Consider the following 16,776-nt stretch of genomic DNA (forward strand, 5'->3'; position numbering starts at 1 on the left):
TTTACTCCTGGAGCACCAGAACACACACCTGGTTACCTGCTTACTCCTGGAGCACCAGAACACACACACCTGGTTACCTGCTTACTCCTGGAGCACCAGAACACACACACCTGGTTACCTGCTTGCTCCTGGAGCACCAGAACACACACCTGGTTACCTGCTTACTCCTGGAGCACCAGAACACACACACCTGGTTACCTGCTTGCTCCTGGAGCACCAGAACACACACCTGGTTACCTGCTTGCTCCTGGAGCACCAGAACACACACATGGTTACCTGCTTGCTCCTGGAGCACCAGAACACACACACCTGGTTACCTGCTTGCTCCTGGAGCACCAGAACACACACCTGGTTACGTGCTTGCTCCTGGAGCACCAGAACACACACATGGTTACCTGCTTGCTCCTGGAGCACCAGAACACACACACCTGGTTACCTGCTTGCTCCTGGAGCACCAGAACACACACACCTGGTTACCTGCTTACTCCTGGAGCACCAGAACACAAACACCTGGTTACCTGTTTACTCCTGGAGCACCAGAACACACACACCTGGTTACCTGCTTGCTCCTGGAGCACCAGAACACAAACACCTGGTTACCTGCTTACTCCTGGAGCACCAGAACACAAACACCTGGTTACCTGCTTGCTCCTGGAGCACCAGAACACACACCTGGTTACCTGCTTGCTCCTGGAGCACCAGAACACACACCTGGTTACCTGCTTGCTCCTGGAGCACCAGAACACACACCTGGTTACCTGCTTGCTCCTGGAGCACCAGAACACACACCTGGTTACCTGTTTACTCCTGGAGCACCAGAACACACACACCTGGTTACCTGCTTGCTCCTGGAGCACCAGAACACACACACCTGGTTACCTGCTTGCTCCTGGAGCACCAGAACACACACACCTGGTTACCTGCTTGCTCCTGGAGCACCAGAACACACACACCTGGTTACGTGCTTGCTCCTGGAGCACCAGAACACACACACCTGGTTACCTGCTTGCTCCTGGAGCACCAGAACACACACCTGGTTACCTGCTTGCTCCTGGAGCACCAGAACACACTCCAGGGAACACATTGTAAAAATATTGTAGAAAAAGTCATAATAATTAAAAGTCTAGTAATATTTCTCCTTGATTATTTCTGTGTTTCATGAAATGAAAGTGTGTTTACCTTTCAGAGGAATGCTGATCCCGTGCTCCGTGATCTGAAAAGAAAAAGGTTCAAAGTTGAGCATCTTATTCATCATGAATATTTAATATGCTTCATCCAACACACGTAGTAAAGCCCACCATCAGCTCTCCGTTAGCGCCAGCCTTCATGAGGCCAGCGTGCAGCGAGGAGAAGCGCAGCTGCATGAAGGACGGAGGAGACGCTCCAAACTCCAACGCTGCTCTGAGAGCCTGAACGCAGCACGAGGGATATCAGGACCACAACAGTCATAATAACAACAACAAAAATAAATACAAATATTGAGAAGCAGTTTCTATCTACCTGTTTCTGTGACTGTTTCCTCTGAACTGCTTCCTCCTCTTCCTCCTCCTCCTCTTCCTCACTGGACAGCACGACTGAAGAGGACAATAGAGACCATTTAGTTAGTCATTCATATCTATGTTTATTATAATTATTATATTTATTTTTTATTATTAACATTATTTATGTATTATTATTATTAATTATTATTATCAACATTATTTATGTATTATTATTATTAATTATTATTATTAATATGATTTATGTATTATTATTAATTATTATTATTCATATTATTATTCATATTATACAGACTCGGTTCTGGCTTCGGTCTCCTGTTGGACGTCGGCCTTGATGACATCACAGTAGTTCTGGATGACATCAGATTAGCTCTCGATGACATCACAGTAGTTCTCGATGACATCAAAGGGGGCGTGGCTCTGGGCAGAGACAGGAAGTTGTCTCCTGAGAAGGGGGAGGAGCTCTTCTTCTGTTGCTGATTGGACGGTTCAGGGGAGCTTCCTGTGTCGCTCTGAAAGGCATCCCCCTCCTCCTCTCTCAGCCTCACAGAACTCCAACTCCCAGCATGCCCGTCACCTCTCAGCTCAGCCAGGGAGTCTGGAGCCTCCACGGAGACGCTCTCTGACGAGGAGCCTGGTTATTACGGGATGTCATTTCCATGCTTTAATTCAAGCATTTAAAGGATTTATTATTTGTAAAGATAGATTACCTGTAAGGTGGCCGTTCTTCTTCTGTGGTGGAGACAGCAGGCGGTCTGACGCTCTCTTAGGGCGCCACCTGCTGGATGAACACAACATCTCACTATTTTAACATCAACTATTATATTATTTTTAGCACATAAATGGATGGTTTTATATTTATTTAAAAGTCATTTAAATAAATATTAAAATAATATGAATTCATGACCCATTTAAGTCACGGTCTTTTATTGATTTTTAATATAATGTTGTACGAGTCTGAAGGCGTGTGTGATTTATGAGCTAATATTTAAAGTGGAGCTATCATGCTATATTTGAACAATATAATGTAGGGCCATACCTATATAAAGTATATAAATATAGTTTTTTTTTCAAAATACCAAACAGATTCTGCATTTTAGCCACGCCTCATTTCGCTCTATTTGCTCTTTCCAGCGCTGTTTTTGCAGGGGTCTGATTCTGTGAGCTGCAGCTGAACACGCCCCCTGCAACTGACCACGCCCCTTGCAGCTGGCCACGCCCCCTTGTAGCTGACCACGCCCCCCTGCAGGAGATGGGAGTTGGCAGTTCCTTTGGCATTAGGGCAGGGATATCTAGATACTCTCCAAGGTCTGACATCATGCATCGTGCTACTTTTAAAGCAAGGAGCAATGTTTTCAAATCTGTAATCAAAAAGCTCCTCAGAAGCGCTATGGAAGCAGTTCCTGCCGTTGCTACGTTAGTTCAAACGGTAACAACGGACTATTTCTCTTAGCGGATGCATGTCAATTTAAATCAATACAACTATTTTTGAAACCAATAAAATATTTTTCTAAATCCATAAAAAGCATTTCAATTAATATTGGGAGTCATGTCGTTACTTTGTTGAGAATGTGTGATGAGCGGGAAAATGTGCAGCGACTCGGTCATTATGACGAACTCCTTCAGGCCGATCTAGATCCCTCCGCTTAGCGTCCGGCTCCTGATCAGCCTGTCGCTGTTCTTTTCCCCAGAATGACCGCCTCGCTGCACATTATCCCTCACATGTGATTAGAGTCATTATTCATTTGTTTTAAAGCAGGAGGCGCAAACGCTTGCCTCGAGGAGGGAGAAAAAGAGCCACAGTGGAGAATAAACAGAAGGGTAACCATGGCAACCATGCAAGGGAAGTATTCTTCGCTGCTTTTGTGGCAGACTACAGCGCCACTTACAGGCCTGGCATATGTACTACAGCGTCTCCAGCGCTTTTGAGCAGCAATGGCCGGCCGTGGCCCAACCTCTCATTCCCCTGATAGGTGCAGAATTGACCAATAGCCGTAGCGCCACTTTACTGACGTCATAGAAGTGTTCAAATCTGGATCAGTCTGTATCAGATCCATTGCAGCCCCGTTTTTAGAGATTTGGGTATGGAGGAAGAGAGAGAGGGTTCTGTTTTCTGACACTTGGTGAGTTCCCTGGAACACCGGGGACACATGTTCATGTAGAGAAGACGTACAAGAGTGCATTTTGCATGATAGGTCCCCTTTAAAGAGCAACTTCCAGGTTAAAGACACCAGTGATTAAATGTATAGGAAAATGATGAATACACTAGATTTTCAAAAAACTATACAGAAATATACACTACAGTGACATCTGGCGTTGTTTTAGTAAGAAATGTTCACTTCCGCATAAAAAAGCCTCGGCACGTGACCTCCCGCGTGTGACGTAACACGGGGGACACAAGGGGGAGAGCGGCCGGTGTAACGTATTAATAAACATGGATCCCAATGCTAGTTTTGACACAGAAGAGGCTGAAAATATATATTCGAATGCATATGATTATAATTATGAGCCTGCTCGGCGTCCAAGAGACCAGGAGCAGCCAAGGATTAGAAGAAATAACGGCCATGGGAGAGAAATGGAGCTGTGGTGTGAGGAGAACCAGTGGAGAACAGAGCAGCTGTCTTGGTGAGTGACCGGCGTTAGCTACAGAATGTTAGCTAACGTCACATCACAACATTGTGAAGTTAGCTATCATATATCAGGCTATAACTAAAGTAGCATTGATAATATAGTAACGTTACTGGCAGGACTGTTGATACTGATCCATAACAGAAACTAATGCGCAAGTATCAGCCGTATCTCTCGTTACCTAATGCAACTCCACACTACGGTGCTGTGTACCGGAGGGGAGAGAGATACGGCTGATACTTGACGATCTGAAGGAGAAAGGTTGTGGAGCCTCCGTTGATATGCCGTTGTAAATGGCTTGATGGAAAGCAGGTGTGTAGTCGGGGAGGGTGCACAGCTGATTGCAGCAGGTGAGTGGAGGTTGAGCCGGGAGCCAGGAGTGACAGCCACCACGCCCACACAAACAACACAGACAGGGGGAAACAAACACAAAGGAGACGGCTGGAGCAGTACAGCCACCACAGCGTTACCTAATGCAACTCCACACTATGTCTTATGGTGCCGTGTACCGGAGGGGAGAGAGAGAGAGCAGCGAAGGGGGGGAGAGAGAGAGCAGCGAAGGGGGGGGGGAGAGAAGTAATACGGTTTCCTGATAAAGCTGTGGAGAGTATGTGCTGCAGGGAGGTGGATGCTCAACGCACCCAGGAACCAACGCTAGCTCCGGTCCTTTTCCCGTGAGGGAAACTGTGGACTCGATGTCCTGACAGGCTTGAGTCTGTGCAACCTGCACAAACTCCAGCTCACCATGATTACAATGCAATGTAAAATTACCGAAAAAATACCAGCTCACAAAAACACAACCGCTCAAACAAACTACAAACTACTACCGCGGATTGGGCAGAGAAGGAGTCCGAAAAAGTTGCTCCCCTATGTGACGTAATATGACGCGTTTGACGTAAGCAGTTTTTAGTAGCAGAGCTCAAAACGGCTCCTTTCCCTCTGAATTCCTTATGTCTTGTAAAACGTATCAAATCCTTCATTAACATTTTAATTGTAATTTTCAGGCAAGGTTCAGCATAAATGTAGTAAAAAAAAAAAACCTGCAAGTTGCTCTTTAACTATTATAATAGCGGTGGATTATTGACTCGTTGTTCGTCAGCTCACCCGTTGGGCCCGAATGCCGAGGAGGAATCTGATTGGCTGCTGCTGCCTCCTCTGTGATTGGCTGCTGCTGCTCCTCTGTGATTGGCTGCTCCTGCTGCTCCTCTGTGATTGGCTCCTGAGATCGTGCTGTTGAGTCCCAGCAGAGTTTTCACCACGCTCCTGAACAGAGGCTCGCTGCACAGAAACACATTATTATTCATTTAAAGCGTTGTGTAGTTCCTGATTTAACCTGCAGGGGGTGCTCTACTCACCTGTTGGCTGAGGAGCTCCCAGCATGCACTCTGTCTGCGCTGCCTCTGGACGGACCCCCGTAGCCCTGTTAGCACAAACAACAAGAAAAAGGAGTTATCCCACATACTTCATTGACAAGGATAAGGAAGAGGAACATACGGATGTTGTTTCCAACAGTTTCAATGATTTCTTTGTAAATGTTGGATCTGAATTAGGAGGCAAAGTCCCTGATGGATGAACATCAGACAATAAGCTGGAAAACTTAATAAAACGTAATCCTTTCTCAATGTTCCTCACAGCAGTGCATGAAAGGGAAGTAGTTGATATTGTAACGAAATGTAAAAACTAAAAATGTACCGATTGTGATGACATTGACATGACTGTATTAAAAAAGGTTATAGATGTTATTTCAAAACCATTCACACACATACCTATCATTCCTAACTGGTGCATTTCCTAACAAAATGGAAATAGCAAAAGTCATACCTTTGTTCAAAGCGGAACAAACATCACTTCACAAACTACAGCCCTGTCTCACTTCTACCACAATTCTCAAAGATTCTTGAAAAGCTTTTCAATAACAGACAATTTCATAGAAAAACACAAACTTCTCACCGAAAGTCAATACGGATTCAGAGCCAATAGATCAACCTCGATGGCTTTAATAGACTCACTTGAAAAAATGACTAGCTCAATTGACCAAAAGAAACATGCCATTGGAATATTCATTGACCTAAAAAAAGCATTTGACACAATTAATCATGACATATTAATAAAGAAACTGGAACGTTATGGAATCAGGGGAGTAGTTTTGGAATGGGTACGGAGTTATTTAACCAACAGGCAGCAGTTTGTGAAGCTGGGAGAGTGTTGTTCTTCATATTTGGACATTACATGCGGTGTCCCCCAGGGGTCAGTATTGGGGCCGAAACTATTTATTATGCATATTAATGAAATATGCAATGTATCGACAGTACTCAAGTTTGTTTTGTTTGCTGATGACACTAATATATTTTATTCTGGGGACAATGTACAGCTACTATTGGAAGAGATCACAGCTGAAATATGCAAACTAAAGTTATGGCTAAACAGTAATAAGTTATCATTAAACTTGAACAAAACAACATTAATCATATTTGGAAATAGCGATACACAAGCATCCATTAAGATAGATGGGATTTCCATTGAGAGTTAAAGAACATACATTCCTTGGAATCACAATTGATGAGAAACTGAGCTGGAAACACAAAACATATTCATTCCAAAGTCTCAAGAAGTATTGCAATATGAAACAAGGCGAAACAGATTCTTGATCAAACGTCCCTCTCTTTACTGCTCATTGGTGTTCCCTTATTTCACTCACTGTGCAGAGGTCTGGGGCAGTCATTATAAAACTACAACACAATCCCTATTTATTCTATAAAAACAGCAATAAGACTTGTTAAAAATGTCGGCTATAGGGATCATACAAACCCATTATTCTTAGAGCTAAAATTATTAAAACTGTCAGATCTTGTTGAATTCCAAATTGCACAAATCATGTTTAAGGCAAAACACGTTCAATGACCTGGGAATATTCAGATAATGTTCAATGAGAGAGAAGGGAATTATTATTTACGGGGTTCATTTATATTCACTAATGTTAGGGTGCGCGCAACAAAGAGGAGTTTCTGTGTTTGTGTTTGTGAAGATCTGGAACAATGTGAGTGAGGGGCTAAAGGGATGTCCAAACATCAAACTATTCAAAAAGAGCTATAAAGGTGCAGGGTAGGCTTGGGCGGTATGACGGTATTACGGTATACCAGGGTATTTCCAAATCCCGTCGGTATGATTTTCAATACCGTGACGTCACAGACTGTGCGCCAAATCACAGATGCGTTTCATTCTATTCCACTGACACGGAGTTTTGACAGGGACGACATTGATTGTAATGCACAGCACGCGCCAGCAGAGGGCAGGGGAGGGCAGTCTGTCTTTCCCGCTCTCAGAGCTCAGCACAGAGCTGAGCTGAGCAAGATGGCGGCAGCCTTTGCCGGCCCCGAACTCGGACAACTAGTAAAAAAGAAAAATGCCTCTGCGCCTGTTTGGGACTATTTTGGGTTTACTCGTCGCCAGTGACTTCATCCAGCACAACGAGAGACAGAGGCACTTCTTTGGGAATGTTTAAGACGGGGTGAGTGAGTGTTGACATTTTTTAATCCTATGCAACTGGTTGATGGTTTTGTAGTCGAGGTCGGACGGTTTTAAAAACGAAAGCATTTACGTGCTAAACATTCACGCGAGTAATCCAATGAATCAAATGGAAATAAGGTTTTTAACACATGCACGGAATAATATTGCCAAACTAGTTAGTGAATATAGCAAACTTTATTCAATAAGCCAAGTATTTACTCCCGGAAAATCCTTATGTTTGATGATATATTGTTAACTTAGCTCACTATGGAAACAACGTCGGACATCTACAAACGCGTCCTGTATCCGATCTCAAAATGTTCCATTTGCACAATGTGTCATGTATGCAGCCCTTGTTTTGCACTTGCGCGCACGTCGCGGCACTTTGCGAGCGTCTACCGGCTCGGGCTGCATTTTACACCGAACATATAATATACCGTTCTAAACATCTATTTGCCGCTGAACGCCACCTCACTCAAGTCGACCCAAGTCATACCGTCATATACCGTATACCACGGTATGATGTCAGCAAGGTATGACGGTATGAAAAAAATGATACCGCCCAAGCCTAGTGCAGGGAGGAAACTGCTAAACCATAACTGTTTATATTCTTCTTTTGTATTCTATTTATGAATTTGTGTATGATATGTATATATTTAAGCAATAGCTCACGACAGGCCGTGGTATATGCTCATTATATCACAGCGTGGTTCGGCCAAGTGTGGCAATAAAAAAAGAAAAATACACACTCTAACTTAAATAGTTTTTATTAGTAAATAATGATGTTCAAAATAAAATAGTCCCTCCGTTGCCTTCTGCACAAAACATAGTGCAAGGTGGTTGCTATGCAACAACACTAACAGCGAGCGAACATATTAGACAGAGAGCGTTGATCCATTATTTGGCTGTTTATTTACATTAATGTGTATGTTGCTGTTTATTGTGCACCCACTGAAAACCTGTCCAGCATCAGTAGCATGGCTTACGTGGTCACTTGTATAGGTTGAGGTTGTTCGAGGCTGTTGCTTGGCGTGGAGAGAATATTGCTCCACTTTCTCCGGTCCCAGAGATTGGGCTTCCAGTAGCTCTGGAGAGAGCTTTCGCACCTGTGGCCACTAACGCTCATAATTTCTCTGCTTTGTTTCAAGACCCTCATCAGAAAGCTTTTGAATGGTGCTACTTTTCCAGTTGGTCTACCTGCTCTTCACGGAGCTCTGCATGTCGTAGTTTAGGTGCTCTCTGGAGATAGGCACTCCTCAATCCACTCCTCCATAGTAAGACCCCCCAGAGGTCGAAGTTAATCTTAAATGTTTCCATTTTATGCTTTGTAAGTTTGTTTCGTAACGGAAGAAATTTAAATATATTTATAAAAACTGACAAGTCAAATCAAGCAATCTGATTGGTCGATAGCGTTTTTGCGGACCTCTTTGATTACAGATTTGAAAACATCGTTGCTTGCTTTAAAAGTAGCACAATTCATTATGTTAAACCTTCAAAAGTATCTAGATATCCCTGCCCTAATGCCAAAGGAACTGCACACTGAATATGTTTTGCCGTTTGATGTCTATGTCTGGACCACTGCGTAAAAAGGAGGGCTTCTGCCCCGTTACTTCTCCGCTGCTTTCTTGTTCCAGTATGAACAGTTTGCTTTTCAGCCCAACGGTATACTGTTTTTCTCAGGCGCGGAGGGATACTGACTTCAGTGTTTCCCACACAATGTTAATACTTGGGCGGGCCGCCCAGGTATATTTCGGACCTTTTTTAATTTTTTTTATCCGTCCGCGAGCGACGCCATCTGCGAGTGATTAACTAATGGACAATGAGCCCTCGCTCTACGCCTCCTGTGCCTGTTCGCTCTGCGGTTGATTAACTAGGGGACAATAATCCCCCCCTGTTCGCTCTGCGATCGATTAACTAGTGTATGATCCCTCGCTCGACACCTCCTGTTCGTGCTGCCATCGCGTGGAGGGAAACGAGAAACGGAGAAGACGACGTTAATTTAGAAGACGCGGACACTAAGGTAAAGTAACTATTTTCTCCTTATTGTGTTGTTGTTTTCTGACTTTGGTAGGAGATTCGAATTATTTGAAGTTAGTGGCAACTAAGAGTGTATTTAACGTAACCAGGCCTACTTTGCTGCGTGCAAGTTACGTGTGCTAAATTAAATATAAAAAAGATTATAATTCGTTTTCTCTTCGGGCTATGCCAGTTAGAAGGACACAGATTAACTTTAGCTAAGGTTAGACTGTTCCCCCTGCATTACTCCTCAGATATGAGTATTCAAAAATATTTTAAGAGAATACGGCGTGAGGATGAGGAGGAGAGACGAGGAGAGACCACAGGTAACTTAGCCAATGTTAGCATTTTGCTTGCAATGGCAATAATAAATGCATACGTCTCAATAATGATATATGTCGGTTCATTTGACCTGAAATTATACAATTGCAGTCAACAGTGAGTTGCAATGCAGAGACCAAACTAGATTCAAGCTTGTTTTCAATTCTAGCCGGTGGTCAGTGAAGATGCTGGCACAACTAGTCAGAGTACTGAGGGAGAGGCAGCAGGTCCCAGTGTGGTAGAAGCAGCAGCAGGTCTCAGTGTAGAAGCAGGTGCAGGTCCCAGTGTGATACAAGCAGCAGCAGGTCCCAGTGTGGTAGAAGCAGCAGCAGGTCCCAGTGTGGTACAAGCAGCAGCAGGTCCCAGTGTAGAAGCAGGTGCAGGTCCCAGTGTGATACAAGCAGCAGCAGGTCCCAGTGTGGTACAAGCAGGTGCAGGTGAACAAGCAGCACAGTTCCAAGCATCACAGACACAGACACAGACACAGTATAATAGCAAGGAGAACTCTACCATTTAAATGCAGTAATACCAATGCATTATTTTCAGATTCCAAGCATCGCCACTCAGGATGGAACCCTGATTGGCTCAAAATGCCACAGTTCAAGAATTGGCTCTACCTCACCCAGCATGGTATGAATGGCATTTGCAAGTTCATATTTGTAATAAAACTTATTTTTTGTAAGAATTAACACGTTTTTCTTTTTAAAAAGGAATGTTATGTCGAATCTGCAGGCAACACAAGCCTCCAATAAAGAAAGGCCCCTTAAAACGGGCTTTCATAGAAGTTGGGATTCTTGTTTTCCGCAAGGATTATATCGAGCGCCACATCTCCTCAGAGCCTCATCAATATAGTGTAAAGCATCAGGTCTCACTTGCATCAGGTATATCATTTTTTTATGTAAAGCTAATTTCTGCAACCTATCAACCATGTTTGGCTCATATAATGAATGATGTCTTTGCCCTCGGTCTAGGCTACTCAGTGATGCAGGCTTTTGAGCCCACAGTTATTATGGAGCATGAGGCCGTCATAGGTGGATTCAAATGCCTTTACTGGCTAGTAAAGAATGAGATGGCTCACCACACCAACTACCCTAAGCTCTTAAGTTTAGCTCAGCTTTTGGGTTGTGATTACTTTGAAAAGCTGAAGGTAAACCTAGTACAAAATGATGCTTGTGAAACTAAGAACTTTAACCAGCTAAATGTTAAATGATCTCTTTTTCTCAGGTGGATCAAAGAAACAATTATCAATCACACAGAATAGTGGATGAAATGCTGGAGATCCTTGCAGAGATAGTAGAGTCGCCTATTTTGGAAGAGATAAGGTCATCTCAAGCAATCAGCCTAGAGGTTGATGAAACCACAGATGTATCTCTAAACCGCCAGCTGGATTTACATGTTAGGTGGGGTATTTTTTAAAGGAATGATGTGCATTTAAATAAAGGCCTAGTTAAACTTAATATTTATTAATATGTGTGAAAACCTATACATTTTTATTTTAGACACCTGGATAAAGAGGGTTATGTTTTCAACCACTTCCTTGACCTGGTAACTCTGGAAGATGGGAAAGCTGACAGCGTTGTTGCTGCCATCAAGAGTGTACTACAGAAGAAGGATCTCCCGGTAGACAGGCTCTACGGACTCGGGACAGACGGTGCAGCAGTGATGACGGGTATGGAGTTTATTGTTAAATCTAATGGATTGTGTGAAATGTGTATTGTCAGCTGTTATTAAAGGAAACAAAATGACGCCCTCAACACTGCATTTAATTCTTAAACTTAGGCCGTCTGAATGGAGTGGCAAAGCAGCTCACAGACAGTTTTCCAAAGCTGGTTTCTGTAGCGTGTGCTGCTCACAGACTAGCACTGGCATGCAAAGATGCCTCAAATGCTGTCAGGTATATGGCAAACTTCAGGAACCACCTGCAGGAACTGCACCTATTCTTCCGAAATAGTGCAAATAGGTCAGCCACACTGAGTGCTGCTGCTACCACTCTTGGTCTGAACGACTTGAAAGTCAAGGTGTGTTTTCACCTATTTTCATAATACTATTGTGGTGTCATATTATTTACATATATTTTACTTACCAGTGTTTCTACTTGTTGTTAGGAGGTGAAAGATACAAGGTGGCTATCGCAGCACCTAGCCGTTCAAAACCTCCAGAGGAACCTTCCAGCTGTGCTGGCTGCTCTGGCGGAAGAAGCGAGCACAAGGAAGTGCCCAGTGGCCAAAGGTCTATAATGTCTGTGCCACATACCGCTTTGTGGCTGCCCTCTACCTTCAGGAAGATGAGCTGCCCCACATTGCAATGCTGTCCAAGGTGTTTCAGAGAGCTGATGTGAACTTTCTCCACATAAAGGAGCAGGTAGATTACAAAGAAATGCATTTGATGCTCCCAGTTATTTGCATTATCCATCCTATTATATTGTTGTCTTTTTCCACATTTAGGTGCCAGTCACACTTGTTACTCTGAGGAGAATTCTGGAGGCAGGCGAGACCCCACTCCCCGGAACGTTCCTTGCTCGCCTACACCAAGACTTGGACAACCCAGGTGGACTTGGGGCGTTTAGCATTGCCGGAGAGGAGGAGAGGATCAGGAGGGGACACGGAATTCTGGAGCGCCCCCGGGAAGATATGTGGGCCAGATTTGTCAGAGATGTAAATACATCCCTTCTTACTTTTACATTCCAATATTTATTTTCCTTGAACTGAAAAATGTATAATATCATTCCAGGTCCTCAAACCTTACATCTGCAGCCTGGAGAGCAACATTGAGAGCAGGTTCCAGCATATTGAAGTGCTGGGGGCCTTCAGTGTCCTGGGTCCAAAGGCAGTTACCTCAAATGATGTAACCAACATTTCAATGTTGCAGACCCTTGCCAACAAATTCATCCCAGGGCAGGATGCCACAGTTATCCAAGAGTGGACCTCCTACAAGCAGCATGTTCTTGAAGGAACATTTAAGGTTGGTAAATACCTAAATTAATATGAACTTGACGGTTAGAATTGCTTGTTTTGACATCTGTAAATGTTTCAATTATACTGTATACTCATTTGCCCTGCCTTGGCTAATCTCTGAAGGACAAGACACAAGCTGAGATCATGCAGCTCCTGGCCAGTGAGAAGGACGAATGGGCAGAAATATACCCAAACCTCAGCCTTCTCTCTTCAGCGGGGTTGGTCATCCCTGTCTCCAGTGTAAACTGCGAGAGGGATTTTTCTACGATGAACAGGGTAAGTGTCATTCCCTGTTGCATGTCATTCTGTATAGTTCATTTAAAACAAACTGTCTGTTTTACAGGTGAAAACTGACATGAGAAACCGACTGAAAGGGGAGCACCTGGCTGCATGTATGCGGATAGCAGTCAGTGGACCAGCACCAGAGGCGTTCCCATACACACAGGCGTTGGAGCTGTTCTTCAACAAACCCAGACGGATGAAGTGCTCTGACAAACAGTGCCATCTTTGTACAAAATGAATATTGCCATACAGTAATGTAAAGTTAATGAATAAACATGTTGTTAAAACTTGTTGTTTGTCACATGTGTTGCACGTCACAAAGCCCGCCCCGCGGTCCGCTCGCAGCCCCCCCCCTGGCACCTTCCCCCCCAAGTATATTTCAGATCTGTGGGAAACACTGGACTTGTTGTGAAAAGTAACTTACAATTCTACCCGTGGTATACGCTCAGTATATCACGGCTAAGAACCAATCAGATTGCTTGATTTGACTTGTCCGTTTTATAAATATAAATATATAGAGACCATTCTCCTAACTTGCCTGTATATATTATATGAATGATTCTATAAATTATTCAAGATTAGAAGTATACATTTATATTGTATGTTAACATATATTAAGATGTAAAAAAAAAGCGAGATTAAATAAGTGTAAACTTCTTCCGCCCCCTTTTCGGACGTGTAATTAGCAAAAGCTTTATTGTTTATTGATATCAGACAATGATGCTACAGATTATTCAATTATTGATTAAATATTTCGTTTTGTTATTGCATTCATTTGTATAGTACTGTATCATGTCTGTATCATCTTTTGTTTCATTTGTATTTTCTTTGGTTTTACACGCTCGAAAAAAATAAATAAACTAAACTGAACAAAACAACAAATGTTATAAACACATTTTAAAGTATGAAGGTAAACATGTATTGAGTAATACCTTAAAGGGGTCGGGGCTTTGGAGGCGAGACAGCGGTGACGCGAACAAAGGGGCGGAGTCAGAGCCCTGTTTCTTCTTCGGGATTTTAAACAGAGACGCCATGCTGGAAAACAAACAAGCAAATAACAAACTCAAAAACACTGCTAACAGAGAAACATCGGTTATTTAAACGAGAGGGATTCAAATAAAAAGCATCACCAGGGCTCGACATTATAAATGGCCCGCTGGCCCGGAAGCACTATTTAGACCCCCCGGGCAGCATAACGTGCTTTCCACTTGCCCGCTCGGGCCACTACAAATATTGCTAATAATGGTCCTGTGGTATTGGTATTTTGATAATTGTTTAGTTTATCAACGCTACAACAGAGCGTTCAGTGAGTCGGTTGTCGTTGTTGGGTGAAAGCAAACAGCTGTTTGCTGCGGAGCGCAGCGCGAGCAGGCTCCCGTGAGCGCGCTCCTTCACTACAGACTATCGCGCCACCTAACCATTCGCCTAAATGTTTTTAATACCAGCGGTAACCGGCCAAGCGCCGGGCAAAAAACTATCTTCAAATAAAAGAAAGTTACCGGAGGAGTTAAAGGAGAGTGACAGGGAGCATGAGAAGAAGAGGGAGAGGAAGTTTCAGCTTGATCAATGGAGTTGGCTTCTAGTGGTACAGTGACGCGTTCTAAAACCCTTTAATAATCTATCGATTAGATTTATGATTAGAACATTATAAAAGTAGGGTAGACATGTGGAGATTATCCGGCTGAACAAAACGTGCATTTATCAAACAGGTTTGTTTTCCACAGACCTTATTTCCAGCTCTTTTCCAAAACCCTGTGGAGAAATCCCATTGCTCTTTGTGGAGGGAACCAGCAGCTTACTCCCTGGTTTTAGGACGCGTCACTGCACCTCTCAATATGATGCCCATATAAACAAGGGCTTCTGTCGGCTCTGTACATCAATGACCTCTGCTGACAGGAAGTGAAGAGTAGAACATATAAAGGTATTGGCTTTAGGGAAATGTCCCAGCAGGAGAATGAAGGTTCTAATCTCATCTAATAGCCGTTACATTTCTAACTCCTGATGGATAAACCATACCTCTGTATACTATGAATACCCCATGGATAATATCTCCAACTCCTTCACCGCCTCAAAGTGTGAGTCCTTCCTCTCATTCCTCCAAAGCTAAATTGAAATAATACAGAGCAACATAGCCAACTCCTCCGTCTCGTCCACCACCCATCCTTTTCCGGAACCTGCCTCCCCTCCTCCTTCCAGGCCCCCTTTTACAGCCCTCAGACTAATGACCTCACTGGACATAGTTGCCCAAGTCACCGGCATGAATACCTCAACTTCCATCCTGGACCCCATGCCCTCCACCCTTGTCAAGGACTGCCTCCCCCAACTCACTCATCTTATCACCAGTCATTAACTCCTCTCTGTCCACTGGACCAACTCCTCTCACATCCGTAACCTCGACCCCTCCCTCACTTTCCTCCCTCACGTCAACCAGGTCACAAAAAACGCTTTCTTCCATTTAAAGAACATCGCCCGCATTAGACCCTCCCTCTCATCAGACCCTCCCTCTCATCAGACCCTCCCTCTCATCGACCGCTGCTGAAACTCTGATCCATGCCTTCATAACATCCCGACTGGATTACTGCAACAGCATACTTTATGGATCAACTGCACTCACACTAAGACAACTTCAATACGTCCAAAACTCAGCTCCGCTTGCTCACCTCCACCCGACGCTCCGACCACATCACCCCTCTCCTCCATGACCTCCACCCGACGCTCCGACCACATCACCCCCATCCTCCATGACCTCCACCCGACGCTCCGACCACATCACCCCTATCCTCCATGACCTCCACCCGACGCTCCGACCACATCACCCCCATCCTCCATGACCTCCACCCGACGCTCCGACCACATCACCCCCATCCTCCATGACCTCCACCCGACGCTCCGACCACATCACCCCCATCCTCCATGACCTCCACCCGACGCTCCGACCACATCACCCCTCTCCTCCATGACCTCCACCCGACGCTCCGACCACATCACCCCTCTCCTCCATGACCTCCACCCGACGCTCCGACCACATCACCCCTATCCTCCATGACCTCCACCCGACGCTCCGACCACATCACCCCTATCCTCCATGACCTCCACCCGACGCTCCGACCACATCACCCCTATCCTCCATGACCTCCACCCGACGCTCCGACCACATCACCCCTATCCTCCATGACCTCCACCCGACGCTCCGACCACATCACCCCTATCCTCCATGACCTCCACCCGACGCTCCGACCACATCACCCCTATCCTCCATGACCTCCACCCGACGCTCCGACCACATCACCCCTCTCCTCCATGACCTCCACCCGACGCTCCGACCACATCACCCCTCTCCTCCATGACCTCCACCCGACGCTCCGACCACATCACCCCTATCCTCCATGACCTCCACCCGACGCTCCGACCACATCACCCCTATCCTCCATGACCTCCACCCGACGCTCCGACCACATCACCCCTCTCCTCCATGACCTCCACCCGACGCTCCGACCACATCACCCCTGTCCTCCATGACCTCCACCCGACGCTCCGACCACATCACCCCTATCCTCCATGACCTCCAC

At 44.8% G+C, this 16,776-nt stretch overlaps 3 protein-coding genes across 6 annotated transcripts in view; 2 read left to right on the forward strand and 1 right to left on the reverse strand.

Moving 5' to 3' along the window:
• LOC307032435 (sentrin-specific protease 7-like) overlaps positions 1-16,776 on the reverse strand; it is a 29,484-nt gene that overhangs the window by 9,894 nt on the left and 2,814 nt on the right. The window contains exons 2-9 of one of the 4 annotated variants that reach the window (XM_079670415.1): positions 14,140-14,242; positions 5,483-5,547; positions 5,232-5,405; positions 2,210-2,277; positions 1,795-2,121; positions 1,501-1,574; positions 1,299-1,409; positions 1,180-1,213 (exon numbers count right to left, since the gene is read on the reverse strand). In XM_079670415.1, coding sequence (XP_079526541.1) covers positions 1,180-1,213; positions 1,299-1,409; positions 1,501-1,574; positions 1,795-2,121; positions 2,210-2,277; positions 5,232-5,405; positions 5,483-5,547; positions 14,140-14,241 — 955 coding nt within the window. In that variant the 5' untranslated portion in view covers position 14,242. Of the gene's footprint in view, positions 1-1,179; positions 1,214-1,298; positions 1,410-1,500; positions 1,575-1,794; positions 2,134-2,209; positions 2,281-5,231; positions 5,406-5,482; positions 5,548-14,139; positions 14,243-16,776 lie in introns of all 4 variants that reach the window. The other 3 variants (XM_079670413.1, XM_079670414.1, XM_079670412.1) reach the window with 3 other exon arrangements.
• LOC307033249 (zinc finger protein 862-like) lies at positions 10,157-12,226 on the forward strand. Its single transcript, XM_079671651.1, has 9 exons — positions 10,157-10,243; positions 10,349-10,408; positions 10,518-10,601; positions 10,682-10,852; positions 10,943-11,118; positions 11,196-11,371; positions 11,471-11,640; positions 11,751-11,989; positions 12,077-12,226. Exons 3-9 carry the CDS (start codon positions 10,562-10,564, stop codon positions 12,206-12,208), a joined length of 1,104 nt encoding a protein of 367 aa, XP_079527777.1. The 5' UTR covers positions 10,157-10,243; positions 10,349-10,408; positions 10,518-10,561; the 3' UTR covers positions 12,209-12,226.
• Positions 12,266-13,460, forward strand: LOC307030898 (uncharacterized protein). Its single transcript, XM_079667531.1, has 5 exons — positions 12,266-12,332; positions 12,416-12,625; positions 12,702-12,932; positions 13,049-13,201; positions 13,269-13,460. The coding sequence occupies exons 1-5, from the start codon at positions 12,276-12,278 to the stop codon at positions 13,443-13,445; spliced, it is 828 nt and encodes a 275-aa protein (XP_079523657.1). The 5' UTR covers positions 12,266-12,275; the 3' UTR covers positions 13,446-13,460.

Source organism: Notothenia rossii (genome assembly GCF_949606895.1).
Source record: "Notothenia rossii genome assembly, chromosome: 3".
NCBI lineage: Eukaryota > Metazoa > Chordata > Actinopteri > Perciformes > Nototheniidae > Notothenia > Notothenia rossii.

Coding starts and splice junctions, on each gene's coding strand:
- LOC307033249 (XM_079671651.1), top strand. CDS start 10,562: ATGCCACAGTTCAAGAATTGGCTCTACCTCACCCAGCATG. Junction 11,119..11,195: donor ATTACTTTGAAAAGCTGAAG/GTAAACCTAGTA, acceptor TCTTTTTCTCAG/GTGGATCAAAGAAACAATTA. Junction 11,372..11,470: donor CAGCTGGATTTACATGTTAG/GTGGGGTATTTT, acceptor TTTTTATTTTAG/ACACCTGGATAAAGAGGGTT.
- LOC307030898 (XM_079667531.1), top strand. CDS start 12,276: ATGCTGTCCAAGGTGTTTCAGAGAGCTGATGTGAACTTTCTCCACATA. Junction 12,933..13,048: donor TTCTTGAAGGAACATTTAAG/GTTGGTAAATAC, acceptor TAATCTCTGAAG/GACAAGACACAAGCTGAGAT. Junction 13,202..13,268: donor ATTTTTCTACGATGAACAGG/GTAAGTGTCATT, acceptor TCTGTTTTACAG/GTGAAAACTGACATGAGAAA.